The sequence below is a fragment of the Caretta caretta genome, chromosome 1 (genome assembly GCF_965140235.1).
Source record: "Caretta caretta isolate rCarCar2 chromosome 1, rCarCar1.hap1, whole genome shotgun sequence".
NCBI classification, from domain to species: domain Eukaryota; kingdom Metazoa; phylum Chordata; order Testudines; family Cheloniidae; genus Caretta; species Caretta caretta.
Genome location: NC_134206.1, coordinates 227486661 through 227503560, shown reverse-complemented (window position 1 = coordinate 227503560; position 16900 = coordinate 227486661). Strand labels below are relative to the sequence as shown.

General features: G+C 43.0%; 1 protein-coding gene across 3 annotated transcripts in view; it reads right to left on the bottom strand.

Annotated features, from left to right (window-relative positions):
* Positions 1 to 16360, bottom strand: part of WNT7B (Wnt family member 7B) — a 129370-nt gene extending 113010 nt beyond the window's left edge. The window contains exon 1 of one of the 3 annotated variants that reach the window (XM_048824668.2): positions 15926 to 16360. In XM_048824668.2, coding sequence (XP_048680625.1) covers positions 15926 to 15996 — 71 coding nt within the window. In that variant the 5' untranslated portion in view covers positions 15997 to 16360. Of the gene's footprint in view, positions 1 to 7455; positions 7477 to 7558; positions 8352 to 15925 lie in introns of those variants that run through there. The other 2 variants (XM_048824658.2, XM_048824676.2) reach the window with 2 other exon arrangements.
* Between the last annotated feature and the right edge of the window lie 540 nt (positions 16361 to 16900).

Below are 16900 nucleotides of genomic sequence, written 5' to 3'. Positions count from 1 at the left end.
AGCCGTGTTAGTCTGTATTTGCAAAAAGAAAAGGAGGACTTGTGGCACTTTAGAGACCAACCAATTTATTTGAGCATCAGATGCGATGAAGTAAGCTGTAGCTCATGAAAGCTTCTGCTCAAATAAATTGGTTAGTCTCTAAGGTGCCACAAGTACTCCTTTTCTTTTAGCTAGTTCACTGTAAATCCTAGTGGAGACAAGGCTTTGTAGTTTATAACCATGAAGTAGCTAAATGAGGCCAACCATGGACGAGGCTATAATGTTGACCTTACCTAGCTGCAGCATGCTAAAAACTACCAGCACCATGTCTTCACAAGGATTTTTATAGCTTTCAGGCTGTGTGACGGGGTGTACTTGCCCCACACTGGACAGGAAGGGAGAGAGAGCCATGCTCCCTCACCTCTACTGAGAAGGGTCCAAGTGCTGGCTCAGTATAAAAGGGAGCAGCCCAGTCATTGTAGGCTGACTGCTGAAGAGGAAGGATGCGACTCACAGGCTACAGCCTGGGAGCAACTGGAGCCCCAGACCATGGGAGCCAAAGACACCGAGGCCCAGGCAGGCACCTGGATACCTGCAGACACCCAAGGGAGGCTGGAGCTGCCAGAAGCAATGCAGGCTGAGGAAGCCGGAGACCCTGAAGATGTCCAGACCGTAGCATCATGGAAAATGGTAGGAAGTAGCCATGGGGAACTTGACAGTGGACCAGTTATTGAACCAGATCTTGAGTCAGCATGTTTCAGCCACATTCCCCGCTGACTCACTGGCACACACACTAACACTGCCAGGGCCCTGGGCTGGGAACCAGCGGAGTGGGAAGGCCTGGGTCCACCTACCGTGGCCGCCACACACCCCCACCCCAGGTGGCAGCCCACTTCCCCAACTCTAGCCACCAGGCTGCACAGCCCTGCTGAGGAGGGCAGCTTTATAGACTCTAGCCTCTAGGCCATACAACTCGAGTGGGAGGGTGCTTGTATTGACCCTGGCCACAAGGCTGCACAATTGGGTAGAGGGGGTCAATCATACTGACTGTGGGCATTAGGCCATACAGCCCAAGTGAGAGGATATTGACTTCAGCCAATAGGCTGTACTGCCCTGAGGCTAAGGATGGACAGGCGGACATAATCGCAGGGCCTTGACACCTTTATCCCGCCCCAAAGGGAGATGGGGTGCACTTCCCCTGTGACAGGCTGTAAAGGAAACACCCTTTTGGAATTGGAAGCATAACCTGAGAGGGAGATGTGAAAAAGATTATTCAGTGCTTTATATAGAGGACTGTGGTTTTATCCTACCAATTTTTAGGAAGAGAGGTAGACATAATGATCAGGATAGAAGACATGGATATTTTTAAAATTAAATCTGCAGCATTGTTTTGTATCCAGAATGTGGGTTCCCCCCTCCCCCCATGTTTCCATTAGTGGAAATAAAAATGACAATGCATGTTTTTTGTCATGAGTGAATATTGCTGAATATAGAGGCTCATTGCAAACCCAATCTGACCCTCCACATTTGGGGCTGGAGGGGAATCTATTATTTTACCTTTGGGGAAGAAAGGAGTGGGGAGGGAGAGAGAAAGAACTGCATGACCCTTGGGGGAATTAAAATGCTCACTGAGAATCCACTGGCCTTGTCTTTTGTTTGATTGCATTGTTTTGCCTGAGCTCCTGATCTCTATTAGCCTCCCATGCAGCCCAGGGCTTAACTCTGCAGCTTTCAATTACAAGTTTGACTGTTTCATTCATGCCAGCTATTTGCTAATATGGCACAATCCAAATATCTCAAAGAACATGGAAAATTTTGCAAGAACATGGAAATCTTGGAATCCATGATAGGGGTCTAGGCTTACTCTAAATTTTATTCTAAGGTTATAATGGGGAATCTCTGTTGTTTATTTTCCACATAGTGCATAGCTCTCTCCTATTAGATACTCTAGCCAAAATTATAAAATGGGTCTGCTTAAATATGGATTTGAGGGTAGTGTTGGGTGGAGCTATGGAGGCAGGCAGGGAGGGGAGGAGAGGCAGCCAAGCAGCAAGGAAAACTGAGCAGACAGATGGACCGTGAGCAACTGCAAGCCATCTGGCAATGAGTTAGCAGGTGCAGGTGTACCTGCCAGCCTTGGGGGAGAAGCTACCTCTGCATGTTGGCCATACACTGAGGGCATAGCTACATGCAAAAGGGTAGGATGGTGAAGAAATGGGCCTGCAAAGTTAGCCCAGGGTAATCTGCTCTGTACAGAAAGGTTCCAGAACAGATGCAGTTGTTTTGATCTAACAGCTGTTCACAATGTTCCTTTACAATGACTTGGGAGAACTAAAGAATTGTTATATTTTGGGAGTGAGGAATCTGTTCTGACAGTAGGTTAATCCCAGTTATAAAGCCATGTATACCCAAGAATAGGAACTAACCTGTGACATGCTACCTTTGAAATACCATACTGCTGGACAAATGTAATGTTTTTTGGTTTTACCATATAAACCTCTATTTGTCCAGTCTAGATATAAACCTAACCCTTCTTTGTTTGGCTTCCTGACTTTTCTTCCAAAGTATTTTCTTCGGGAGGATTTTCCTTCTTTATTTTATATGCTAGCATCTTTGCATTAGACCATTTTCCCTGCTCACCTGAATAATTAAAATGATTTTGTATTTATTTGAATCTGTCCCCAAAGCAGTCTGTGTAATAATTTCAGGTACCATCCTAGATTATGAACAATGAATGTAGACACGCTCTTTTCTTTGTTATTTAGCACTTGACTCTTTTGATTACCTACTGTTTCTGTTTTGTTAGGTGTCTATTAAAAGTCTAAAGTCTGGATCCATAACTGAATTTCCCTGAAGTTCAGAATCTGGGGGTTTGGCCTAGATTATGACAAAGAGAGGGACCTAGTCGTAGATTTACAATCTGGCTCCAAACTTCATCAGAGCAACAAGATGTTTAGTTTGGGCCTACCTCCAAAAGAAATGGGGTCCTCATTTTCAGAAGCGCTAAGAACCCACACTTCCACTGATTTCAGCTGGAGCTGTTGGGTATTCAGCTTTTCTGAAATTAGGCTTCATATCTCTATGTGACAGCTTTAATGTGTGGGAACAGTCCATTAAAACAACCAACCAACCTCACATTGACTTTAACACTCTGAGGGACATGCAAGTCTTCTTCAGCCATCTTGCTCACAAGAAAGTATTTATTGTAGTGCGTGCTAGGAAACTCACTCTCTTCTGATGTGTGTGCTAGGAAAGGCCACTCTCTTCTTATGTCTAAGACAACATATCCCACAACAACCATGCAGTATGGAATCTCATTCAAAAGCCTCTTATTATTTATCATTTGTATTACAGTAGTGTCTAGAGATCTCAACAGAGATCAGGACCCAACTGCGCTAGGCACTGTGCAAACACCTAGTAAAAGACAATCCCTGCCCCAAAGAGCATATAGTCTAACTAGACAAGATAGACAAAGTATGAGAGGGGGAAACAAAGAGATGAAGTAACTTTCCCAAGATTACACAGCATCTCAGTGATTGAGCTAGGAATAAATCTAAATCCAGTACTCTATCTAATGTACCATGCTTTGTGTGCATCTCCCTACAAAGCTACACAGAGCAGATGAAAATCTTTAGTGACCAACAGCCCTAATCTTTAAGGGTTCGGAAGTATTATTCTCCTATTGCTACATGAAAAACCAAGAAACCCCCTTTAACCCATCCCCTTAGAGTATGTAGTAGCCCCAGTAGCAGAGGATGTGGAATTACGAACTTTTAGGGTATCAGAAGTGGCACCATCAGAAACATTAACTAACTCATACAGAGGCAGTTTTCTCTCTCTACATTATGAAACCAGCCAGCACTGGGTGCTGCTCACTAATGTAGACCGTTCTCTTTTTTGTTTTTAATGTACAATCAGCATGGAGGCTTGTTCTGTTACTCTATGTGTTCAAAAGGGTAATTCCCATTCCCATCAAATAAATCTCTGACAGAACAAACTCTCCTCGTATGCCAGTACATATCCCCATGTTCTACAAGCTGTAAGAAATGAATCCCCAACCAATGCATTCATCTTGCCATAGGGAAGGTGAACAGTGAAAAAAATTACACAGCTATTACCTCCAAATGTTAGAATACAACCACTTTATTTTAGAAGATGCTACCAAGGAACGACGTATATCCCCCTTGTAGGAAAAGGTGCCACCTTGTATTATGCTTGATCTTCTCTCTTAGACATTTACACTAATCAGATTGATATTATTAAGAACCAGCTTTATGTTACATGTTTCATTTATCATGGTCTTTCCAAAATCTGTCTACCAGCAGCTTAGTTTTATTTGAGTTGTGTTTCTTTTTAAATCATAAATTCTTTCTGGTCACAAATGTTTAGGATGATACAATTATTCTGATACATGCACACCAAGATAACAACTTTGCCACAGCGCATATTCACCAGACCCAGATTTATTTGCTAAGGTGTCCCTTTTCTGACCAGTTGTGGGTAAAACTAATTGCAACCTACTTTCAGCTCGCCTAACCAATGAAACCATATCACTGAGCCTACAGTGCACTAAAACACATTCGAAATACACTATTTGTTCTGATTACATGGTTTTTGTTTTGTGCCTTTATGCGGTGCCCGCCTAGAAACAGGCGACCCCCCCTCCAAGTCTTCGTGAAGCCAGAGTTTTGCACCCTTCAGTACAAAGTATACAATTCTCTTGTCAACAGAAGCAGTCATATTCTTGTGTGCATCAGAACAGACTAGAAAGATCCGTAGGGAAATGAACCTCATCACTGGCAGTCCCTTAGCAACGGGAGAAGCAGCCTCCCTACACAAATGCAAACGGAAAGAGACCCCTGTAGGTAATACTCCAACAGCCTCTACCGTGCCTTAATCTTCAAACGCTATCATTAGTAAACCAGAGACATATGTTTGTCCACAAGATAAACAACACAAATCCAGTAGGCACTCAACTAACTAACCTCTCTCTATTTTAACTGTCAAAAAAAAAAATACCCCGCAAGATATCACAATATGTCAAGGTTTCTCACACTTTATTGGAAGGGAAGAGTTTAGCTGTGCAAAACCCATTGTCCGGGGCCCTGCACAAAGGGGCAGGCTAACTAATGCTAGCACGCATTTGATGGAAATAGAGGAATTTCAGGCGTTTAAACAACATTCTTGCTGGGGACGGGTGGAGAGGAGAGGAGCGAAGTCTTGCTTGCACACAGATGTGTGAATTGCAATTACATTCTTGTTTAGTCTGATCAGCTTTCTTCTCCAGGACACAAGGCTGCGTTCATATGGATTTATTAATCAAGTGACGTGCTTGTTGATTTCGGCTTTGCTTTGTTATGTGTCACCTTCTGATCCCTTTCCTTTCTGCTCTACTTGATTGCAATAGGGACCAAAGCTCAGATCTCGCTCTAACTCCCCAAGTCCATTGCAGGCAGCGGAACAAGTGACCTGACTCACAGGATGAACTGGGGATGGCACAGGGAAGGGAGAGGGCATTATTTATCCCCAGCAAATTCTCATGGTCACAGATGAGCGCTCAGAAGATCTCCAAGTAGTTAGCTCTAAATAAAGCATGCCTTGCTTCCCTTGTATTCCCCCTCAGCAGTTGCCTTAGTATTATTATTATACTTCTATAGCTTTTGCATTCGGACCTTATAATTATGTCACACAGCAAGGGAAACCGCCAGCATCCCAGCATCTGGTGTGTGGTTTAAAACTTTTGTTTCAAGATTTGAACTATTTATAGAAGGAAAACTTGGTAGGATAGTAATTTCCTACGGTTTTGAGAAAAATATGGCTACGTTTATATTAAAAGGGTTTTTTATTTATTTATTATAACTTTTGACCTTCTGGAAAAGAAGCCAATGCTGTATTTTATAAGGAAATGGTTACCTACCAGGAGACAGGACCCGCATGGGAAAAACAGAGAGCCTTAGCTATTTGGTTTGATCAATAGCATCCAACTAAATTAAACCGAATATGGTTCCATAAATCAAGCGTCCTCGGAAATCAGTAGCCAGGGCATGTGCATTTCATTAAGAATTAAGAATGCAGAAACAGACATGTTTCGTTTCTTTTGATGGGTGTGTTTATGCTTTCTTCTCTTCCAGGGTGGGGAATTCTGTTTTTCCATGGACTACCAGAAACTAGAGATATACACTCTGTGTGTGTGTGTGTAAACGGAAAGAGGACAAACATATAAAAAATATACATGCACACACAATTCAGGGGGCAAAATTTAAAATCCATATTCGTGGCATCATAAAGAAGTAGGCACTGATCAGGACACTGTAAATATAAAGTGAGCGTGAAACAGGAATCCTGAAACAGGTTTTCCTTCTTAGGCTGAAGGTGCAGGTTGAATAGCTCTTGAACGGACTAGTACCGTCTTTGGCAGACCTCGCAGCCTCCCTGAACCACAGAGCCAGGTAACCCCGGCAGCTGCCTACCGAAACGTGCCTACTGCCGGGCCCGATCCTGCATTCTTTTTATTTGACGTGTCAAACCTCCCGTGAAGTCAGCGGAGTTCAAGGTGCTCAAGGAATGTAGAAGGACCAGACCCGAGAACTGTCCTCGGCTACTTCTGTTCTCCACATTACATGTGGTTAGCACCCATATGGCGTTGGGCGATCAGAGGCACTTGACATTTTTGCCCTCACCCAGGGCGCAGTTAGTTTCTAGCCCTTTCCACGTGTGAGCCACCCGCGGGATGACTTTCAGGCAGACAGGAAAGCTAATGGGGCCCTGAGGTTGATTTTTTTTTTCAGTCAGAAACACCTGACAGTCTAAAACCAGGGACCGCCAGCCAACCTGCTGGGAGACCTTTAGGACCACCAGCGCCCGCACTCACTCCAGGGTGAACAGGGAGCCAAGAAAGCACCTATGTGATTACAGGGATTTTATTTAAGGACCGAAACTATTCCCAGTCCCACCCCCCCAAGCCCCTTCCTCCTCCGAGCGCGGGAAAGGGATCTGGAGCCCGGTCTAACTCCTAGATCAGACCAGAGAGAAGAGAAAAGCATCCAGTTAGAGCACCGTAGCGGTGGGTGCATTTGTCCAACCTAGCTTTGTTTTCACTGGCTTTGATGAGTCCTGCTTTATTCCCTACAGATGCCCCGGGCTGTATAACCTTACGTCTGTGTGTCTTCCCTTTAAGAACATAAAGAGATATTGCCCTCCCGGAGGGTTTTGCAATTCCTCTGGGAAAAGCTGGCCCCTAGGTCCTTTCTTCCTGGGAGGTCAGGTGCGCTTCCCCATCATTCAAGAGCTGACAAAATGTCACCTGCCCGCGATAACGTAAAACACTGGGCGAGATGTGGTCTGTGCTCTGCCGGGTCTTAGGGAAAGCCGCATCCCGCGTTGGGGAGAAACGAGCAGCTTCTCCGGCTACCTGGCTGCATCCGCCCCCCTGACCGAGTTAAAAAAAACATCAGCATCATCACACATTTCACAGACCTGCCACAACGCTAGGTATCCCGGCTCCCTTCGGTCAGATTGCCCCCAGGCAGCTAGCGGGGTCATTGTAAAGCGTATGAAAAAAAAAATCTGGATCACTTACAGGTAACTCCCACTGGTAAGGATGAGGAAAATCTGAGGGTAATACACTGAGAGTAAAACACTGCGAGATGAAAAAAGGAGCATGGCTGAATCCCGTTTACACTCGTGGAGTTCGCTTCCTTGGGTATTCCTTTCTGGCCCCCCCCGATGGTTATTCCCCACCCGTTTTGGTGTCAGCTGTGGCCTTTTCGGCTTGGATCTGAGTTGGCCTCCAGTCCCTGGGGCGTGGGGGGGCTTGTTTGGGTTGGTTTGTTTGCAGTGTTGTGCCTAGTTTCCCCTTGGTGCTAACGCTGCTCCCCGCGCAGCGTATCGGCTGCCGCTGCCGCTTGCCGCCGCCGCCGCTGCCGCTGGCTCTGGAATGCTGCCCGGCATGTCTCGGGGGTTGGGCGCTGCGCGAGAGTGGGTTCGCGTGGTGGAATGAGGATGGTTTAAGGGATTTGGAGGGCAGAAAGTGCCGCTCTCTCTCGCTCTCTCTCTCTCGCTCTATTTTTTTTTCTCTCTAACTCTCCAGAGACTCCAAGCTGCCATTGGGCAGCCAGTCCCTGCAATCCGCCTCCCGTGTTGTTGTTGTTGTTGTTTTTTTTTTTTAAAGGGGAGGATGACAATGGAAAGACACTGATCTCGCCAAAGCCCTGCGTTCTAGCTGTGTGCGCGGCCTGAGACCTCCGGCTGCCGCTTGCTTTGAACGCAAGCCTCAGCCACTGGATCGTGTATTTTAAACAAATCGTCCGCTCTGTGGACTGCAGGCTGCGCGCTCCGGTGCCGTGTAGGTGGTACTATTTCAAAAGCTCGTGTTTAGAAGATGCTGAAGGGACTGGACAGCTAGAAACGCACGACTTAGTTTGGTGAAATTTGGTTGATTATGAAAGGCTGCCCCCCCCCCCATCTGAAACACTGTGAGAGAAGCTGGTGGAGGAAAGGATCTGTTGTTATACCCCCCCCCCCGCCCCGAGTTGCAAATTACACATTAGTTCAAAGGGTCCTTTCAGAAAGCGATGAGTTGCCCGAGTGAAAAATAATCAAACAGATAATCCTTTGAATCCTAGTGTTTTACCGGCTTGGAGTTCGTGTGCGCGGGAGTCGGAGAAAATGAAGTAGCTTGTTTGGGGGGTTATAGTCCTTTGCCAACATGCCTGGTATCTCTGAGCGGTTCAGGAGGCATCTTCACACACACCGCTCACATTCCACATAGAATAAGATTTTCTTTATCAGAAGATGAAAGTTTGAGGAGCAGTTGCCCCTGCTGTTTAGTTCCCTCTTCCCTGTATTACTTGGAGGCAGTCTACTTAAGTTCTCAGTGTTCTCGCTGTTGACTACATTATTATGTTTTCATAGGCATAGGTAATAAAGAGTATTTACACCTAACGTGTGTCTCAACAGATTGCAAAGTCAGTCAGTAACTAAGAGGTCAGTGAAAAGTTTGTGATGAACAATTGCTCTCGCTTTTTGCGCTGTTGGGTGTTTCCCTTATTTGGAAAAATCATGGGGCACTGTATTTGTTAGTGAGGAGAGTTGTGGGGAAGAAAGACACGTTAGCTTCCAAGAATTGGAATTTGAAAAGGAGCCCCGAGAGAGAAATATGTACAGCAGGCAATTTAGCATAAATGCAGCGGAAATACACCAGGTCTCTCATCTTTATAGTTTTCTTTAGTCCACATGTCAATTGTGTGTTTTCTCATGTTAGTTCCCAAATAATTGCACGAGTTTTCTTTAACTTGGGTGTTCCAAATACCGTGAAAGCATCTCTTAAGAACGTGTAGCCTAATCTCTTTAGGTGTCTGTTATGCAATACAGGAATCCTCCAAATGCCGCTAAGGTTACAGACTGTCTCTAAAATGTTTACATTTTCTCTTCCTATATTATCAGAATCGTTACTATTTTTGTTTTATTTAATCATGTTCATCTACAAGTTCAATATCACCCCTTAGTATAATTAACATTATCTGGAAAAAATATAATCTTAGGGAATAAGGGGAAACGCTTTGCATTGTTCAAAGGGTTTAAGGTTTAAGTTGGATCCTCTAAGTTGTCATATTTCTTCGTAGTACATACATATATGCGTCCCGCTCTCTAGCCCACTCTCTCATATACATATTTATATGTATGTGAGTAATGATTTTATTACGTGTAACTATGATAAATGTAAATCAGAGTTTATGACAATTGTTTTTTATTTTATTTCTAGCATTCTTTTACAGATTGACCATTCAGATACATTTTAAAATGTTTACCCTTTTAAAGAAGAGTCATATCCATGTTTAAACAGTAAACCTTCCCAACTTGGCACTGCAAAACCTCCTGAATGAGGTTGGAACATTTCACCTGCATAGTTGAACTAACGTGATTTGCCCATCTGTAACTGTAGAATTAGGACCGGTGTTATCTATAGCGTTACAATACATGACTAGATTAACGCTCTAGAAAGCAAAACGAAGTCATGCAATTTATTCTTTTGAAGTGACATTTTATTACGGAATGGTAAAACGAAGAAAGAAGTGGAATTAAACTCCATAAACTTGGGGGGGAGGGGGGGGGGGGCTGTGTGACCGAGAGATGCATTTGCTCCTACTGTGTTTAAAAACCGAATACCCTCCCTGTAACAAACTGGTGTTGTAGTTTATACGATTATATTATATTATATATATATGATTATATATTATCAGTAACCCCAAATACGACATTTTTGAGCATGTACCAGTTGTTCTCCCACAAACAAGCATGCTCTAAGCATACCAGAGCCAGAACAGCAGTGAAATGGTTACCAACACCATCCTAGAGAATGAGCCTGACACGGAGACTGTATTGAATAAACTATTTCCCCTCTCTGTTATCTGTCTACTCCGAGCGTCAGTTTCTTTCTTTTGACAACTCTGCGTGCAAAATGGGCCAAATGTCCAGAATAGGTGTACATCAAAACCTGGCAAAACCTTTTAAAGTATGTCTGAAATGCACAGAACTGATTTCTTCACCGAAAAAAATATTCATTTCGTATGTTCTGCAGAAGTTAGAATATGGTGCACAACAAATGAGTTGTCTAGGATTTGCAGTTGCCTGGCTGGCAAGCCATGTGAGAGGCACAGACTGCCACTAGTATCAATAATTTTTTTTTCTGTGATGGCTAGTATTGAAATCAGAATAAGATGACAACATTTCATTTAGCCTTTGTAAAGATTCTGAGTGGAAATTTCGAAATAGTCTATGGGATTTAGACACACTCTTCCATGTAAAATCAATGGGTCTAAATCCCCTAGATTGCTTTGAAATGTTCAGCCTCTGACTCTAGTAGTTAAATATTATAAAAGTTTAGGAGATATCCGGTATTTGGACCCTTCTTGGAATTGCTGTTTAGACTAGCCCGGAGATTAAGTGCTCTCTATTTTAGCTATTTATTGAAATCTGGTTATTTTCCCTAAAAGTATGCATTTTAATGTTCTTTTCTCTTTAACAAAACATGAAGCATCAATAGCTTCATTCTTGCTGGCCAGACCTAGTTATCATCGATCAAACTTTATAGGATTTCCAGAGCAGCGATGCCGTTTATTTTCATTTACAGCTAAGGTGCATGGAGTCCAAGTGCATTGAAACCACGTGAGTATTTATCTACTAAATAAAACGCAAAACCCTAGAAAATAAATAAAATGAAAAGCCCAAATACCCATGTGGTTTCTGTATAAGAGGAAGCATTTTATTTGGTGTAGTTACAAAATGTGAGCTGTGGCCAGTTCCCCAAGCAGTAACAGAGCGCAGGAAGAGGATAATAAGCTAAAGGTTTTTGCATCTGCTACACCATCATTATGTTCCATAGATTAATTAAACCAGGGAAAGCATTGTCAAAAAATTAATCTCTCCCGTTCCGGGACACCTTATGCAGAGGAAGCTCCCACTGACTGCAGGATCTGACCCACGAAGTCTATTTATGTCCACGAGTGATGTAATTTAGAAGAGCACCCCCAAAGAAGGCGCGATTTCGTTGTCGTTTTCTGTATACTGCCACAATAGCAAAACAAATGTTCAGACATAACCATCTTTCGGTTTCTGTTCATTTCTTTTTCATCATGTTGATCACATGCGCTTAAAAGGAGAAAAAAATAATCTCCTCCACCCTTTTCAAACACATGCTTGAGTTTACTAGACTAACTAATGCTGAAAAGACAAGGGTGCAACATTTAAAGATCATCAAGACACGCCAGACTATATGTGCCGTATGCAGTTGCGAGGTGACATGAAAAGCCAGCTCATTATAGTTTCATGCTGTGACCTGGTTAACAGGGCATCCACCTCTACAGGGGGAATTGTCTTCCCAGAACCTATCCAAGTGGATTAAATGGCTCTACTGGATTAAATAAATGGCTCCACTGTGATCAAATAATTAAAGGGCTGTCGACCTCCTCTCTCCCCCTCCCCCATGTTACTCTGACTTTCCATTCACAGTCAATTTTGTTTTCTTTTGTTCCAGTGCTGATACTTAAATATGTTCCTTACCTGTTCTCTGTTAGAGAATAAAACGAAAGGAAGCATCACATTGACAGCACTGGTTTCAATTTAGCCCAGGGTTCCATCAGTGGACTCCACCTTTACAAAGCTTGTATCTATTCTTTTCAGACTTTACCTTTTTATTTGCAGCGGTGGGACAGCTATTCTTTTTAATTTGCATTTCTTCTAACAGTGTCTGTCGTTGTGCAATTTTTGAGGGCAATACTTATTTGCAGTATCTGACATTAATATTTTAATCCTGGTTGAAAACTGAAGGAAATGCTTGCTTAAATATGAGATGTTTTAACCTGCCAGACTTCAGGGGTTGGGGTTTTTTTATTTTGTTTTTTGAATTCGAATCTCAATTGAGGATAAAACGTTGGTTATTCCTACGTTTGTCTCCGGTGCTGCAGATGGAGTGTTTGCCATAACAATGCAATATTGTTTAAAATGTGAATACCTCAGAAATCTCCCGATGTTCACTCTTCTGATTTCCTGTATTAAATAATTGGCGAAATAGTTAAGGAGAGGACTCATTATTGGTTCTTAATATGAAGTAATGCTTTACCTCGTGCCTGTCACTCTGGCAAAACTCAGTCAAGTCACAGAATGGAAATGCAGTCAATGGCAATTTTGCCTAAGTGAAGACTGCTGCATCGGAATTATACCCTCTTGTCCTAATTACAAATGCCAACTTCTTTGTTAAATTAAAAGCGCTGACACCCAATTTCCACATTTATCACTGGGTAGGCAAATGTGTATTTGATGCTTCCTTTCTGAGGCTTAAAGGTTTGCCAACGTCCTCTCATTATTGAAGTGGATCTTTTGCAACACTTTATTCAGGTTTTAGTACTTTTTTTCCATAGCAAATAAAAGAACTGCAAAATATAAAATCTTTGCTATGTTGACAAAACAACACTCGTATTCATACTGCAAATTAAACCCAAAAGCACTAGAAGGCAGACTGCTACTTTATCATCCCATCCTTTCCTTTCTGTGCAAAAACCTGACTCCAAAAAGGTATCATTACAGCCAAAGGATATAGTTTCAACAAAATGGTAGTTCCAGAGCTTGATGAAAGAGGAAATAATTGCATCCCACATGTCTAGCCTCGAAGTAGCCCAGGATCTCAGAGCAAATTTCTCTGCTATTGTTCAGGGAAAGTGAAATATCATCATCCCCTTCAAGGAATGGTGAAAGATGTGGTGGTTTCTATACGAACTTTTACAGTTCTTGCTACACGGTGTTTTTTAGTTATGGGGACAATTAATCAATGACCTTTTGTTTTTGTTCTGAATTCTCTTTTTTAAAGTTGCATGTTTAATGTCTAACAACAAAGAAACCTGCCCCTCCAGACTTTACCATGTTCCAGATCTTCTGTTCACGTAATTATAAAGCCACTATGCAAATGAATCTAGTCTAACAAAGTCATTCCCTGGTACTGCAAACTATTTGGTCTTGTCTTGTCTCTTTCGCTGTGAGAGATCTCTTTCTTTAGCTATCTAGGCATGTATAGCGTTCTCATCGTTGTGGTATCTAATATCTGACTACATATGGGGCCAAATTCGTTCCTCATTTACAAATGTGTAAATCTAAACCTTAAGGATAACAGAAGTTAGCACTATATTATATGATGACAAAAATTGGTTAGCTATAATAAAAAGCTAAAAGCAGCTTTTTTAAAAAAAGCTAAAAAGCTTCACAAACAGAGTAGGCTTTCAGGAGAAATCGAATATATATCCAGCAGATACCCCTGGGAAATAGTACCAGCTAACTTTCCCCCTGTAGGCATATAGGCCAGTGCAGGAAATGATTGGTTAAAGACAAGGGGCTGTTCCGCCAAGGCAAGACCCGTAGCAAGGTGAAAGAATCTGAATGACTGGGTATCTGGTCCCGTTACGGTAGTGTCTGAGGGGATAGTTGAAACTCTTTCAACTTCGTGTTGTTATTTTCAAAGTTTTCTGATTGCTGAGTGGAGTCTCGCTTAACGTAACTCGCCTTCCCCCGACCTGAAAAAGAGCTCTGTGCAGCTCAACCGCTTGGACTTCTACCAGCAGAAGTTGATCCAATAAAAGATATTATTCTCCCACCTATATTGTCTTTCTAATGCACTACTAACGGGCAATCTTACATGTATTTTCTGTGTCCTGCCACATGCAGTTACTGGAGTTCTGTACGCTGAATACATTTTAGTAAAGACAACACATCGTGTGTATCTGGTTATACAGACACCTGCGAATAGCAGGGCTATTTATAATGGGGACCTGGGAAAAAACGAGCTTCTGCCCACTGGGGAAACACTCTGGAAAGCCAGTCCATTGGGCCACATCTCTTGGCTTTCCTATCCAACTGTAAATAAGGGCATCCTCTCCTCATGCCAATTATCTACAGCCACCTGAGTCCTTCGAGAAGGACGTGGCTAGCTGGGTGATGGGAGAGTGTAAGTTAGCAGTACCCGAGCTAGTTATTTTCCCATCAGTAAACTGACCCTTTGAGCTGATTTTTCCCTTGTGTGATCGTAATGCTCTGCTATTCTGTTCACTCGGATCCCCCCTCTCCCCCCATTCCTTCCAGTCTATGATATTTTGCCCCTGCAGAGTACTGCACTGCTTTCTGCAGCTGCTCCGCTTGCAGGGAGCAATACAAAATATCATGTTAGGTAGGTGGTGTGGCTCTATTTAAAAAGTCAAGCGTGTAAAACAATATCAAAGGAAGAGGAGGGCAAAGGATGGCTGATGTAGTTTGTGCTCCAAAGCTGTATCACGTTATCGCTTGCAGGGAGGTGGAAGAGGGTGGACGTCTTTTACCAGGAGGCACTCTACATTACGCTGGATTGTGGTGCAGTGTCTGTATGACTGTCTCTTTCTAAGTGCACTTAGTGCAATTATCCTCACTTTAATATAATTGCAGCTTCTCCATGCTCCCCCCCCCCCCCGCCCCACACACCTGTATTGATTTCAAACTGAGTAGCAAGAATGTTCAGATTACAACCCACCTTATGCATTCTTGATCATTTAAAAAAAAATCCCCCAGCTATGCTAAGGCAGGATCTTTTAAGAGTTTGCAGCTCGACAGGTAAGAACTCGGCTGGGGCTCAGGAATGTGGAAATACAACTCAAGTCAGCCTACTGCGAGAGCAATATTAATAAGGGCATACAGGTGAATGAGTGAGAGAGAGAGAGAAACTTGGCAACTAAAATAACATAGTGATCTAGATCATTGTGGTCAAACAACAAGCAAACATTTGACTCCCCAATAGCACTGCTAAAATTTGGCCTGGTATAGCTGCAGTTAATGAGCAGAACACTGCAGCGACAGCCCTCGTTTCCTGGTGTGGTTCAGGGTTGTTTTACCAGAGAGGTAGACGGACCAGTTGTCAAGTTAATTTCAACACGTCTGTGTGATGGATAGAGACGCAAATTGTGTCTAGGCCTGCATTAAAAAAAAAAAAATCCCTGAGAGCAGGTTCAGACCAGGGATTTTCCGCCCCCCCCCCCCACCCTTTGACTACTTAAACTCTGCCCTATTGTCTCATCAATAGTGGCTGAGCTAACTCCATCAGCTTTCTGAGGGACTGTATGCCAGAGCTAATATTCAGATTCGATTAAATAGTCCAAAAATAAAAGAATCTCTCCTCACGGCCAAGCTGGTCCCTGCAGACTGAAAGTCACTGTAGCTTCTATTCGCCTGTCTCTTTTAAAGCAGTGGCATTCTGACTAGAATCACAACAAGGCACTTAAAAGAAATACACATTTTCACTGTTCTTTTGCTGATGGACGTGAAACTTCAACACGTCTTCAAACACAGGGGGAGACAAACATCACACATTTTGGCAAGATATTTTGTTCACAAGTTTGATCCAAAAACCAGAGTATTAGTGAGGACAGTCACTTACCCTAATTTGACATAGATGACTCCAAAGCATAGAAACACGTAGAAAATCCACTTTCGAAAGTTTCTGTGCATGATCTAGAGAATGGACTGAGCCATAAAAAATGCACAAAAAGTAGAACTGATCGCTGCCGATTAAATCCCAGTCAAGAGCATTTCTGAGGCTACCCAAAAAAGGAGCCCGTCGAACTGTAAAAACTCAACAACGTTCAGACAAGATTTTTTTTCTAAAACCATGGTGACCAAAACGGACTCTGATATTGGGAGGGGACGTGGTGGGGGGGAGACGGGGACGGGACAGAAAGAGTTTCTCAAAAAGGCAAAACAAAAACCCAGGACAGCCCGTCTGAGAGAGAAAATGAGCAAGCCCTGATCTTGATCAACTACCTCATAGAGCCCTCAAGTTCAATGTGTTTTTACTTGTTCTGACTTCCCCAGGTGACACCACGTATCTTGCAAGCTGTGGCTCCAGGTAGGAGGAGGATCTCTTTCACTCTCACACTTTCACTCTCTCCTCCCCTCCTCTTCCGCCCCCCCCCCCCCCGCCGTGTGTGTGTCAGACTCTACCGCATCTCATCCTTTACACACACATGTGTAATGCAATAAAGCAGTCACTGAAGCATTTGTCGCTCGTGGAGCAGTGTGGCTAGCTTATTTATTTTGCAAAATAGATGGTAAAAACGTATTTTTTAAAAAATCGAAGAAAGCCAGCTTTCCATATCTGTGTATATGTCGTTATTTGCTGTACAATATAGTGTATGTCTATATCTGTATTTTGCTAGACACCTGAATGTGTGTATAGCTGTAGACACGCCTGTCACTGAATGGGGTGGTAGTTATATACAGTCTTGCAAAACAAGAAAGCATTCTTCCTCCTTTAAGAAATACCCAGCTTCTTAGCGAGATTTAAGTTATCCAGTTCGGTTTGCCTCAGGGTGCATAGAGATTAATACTTCTCAATTTATATTCAGTCATTGAT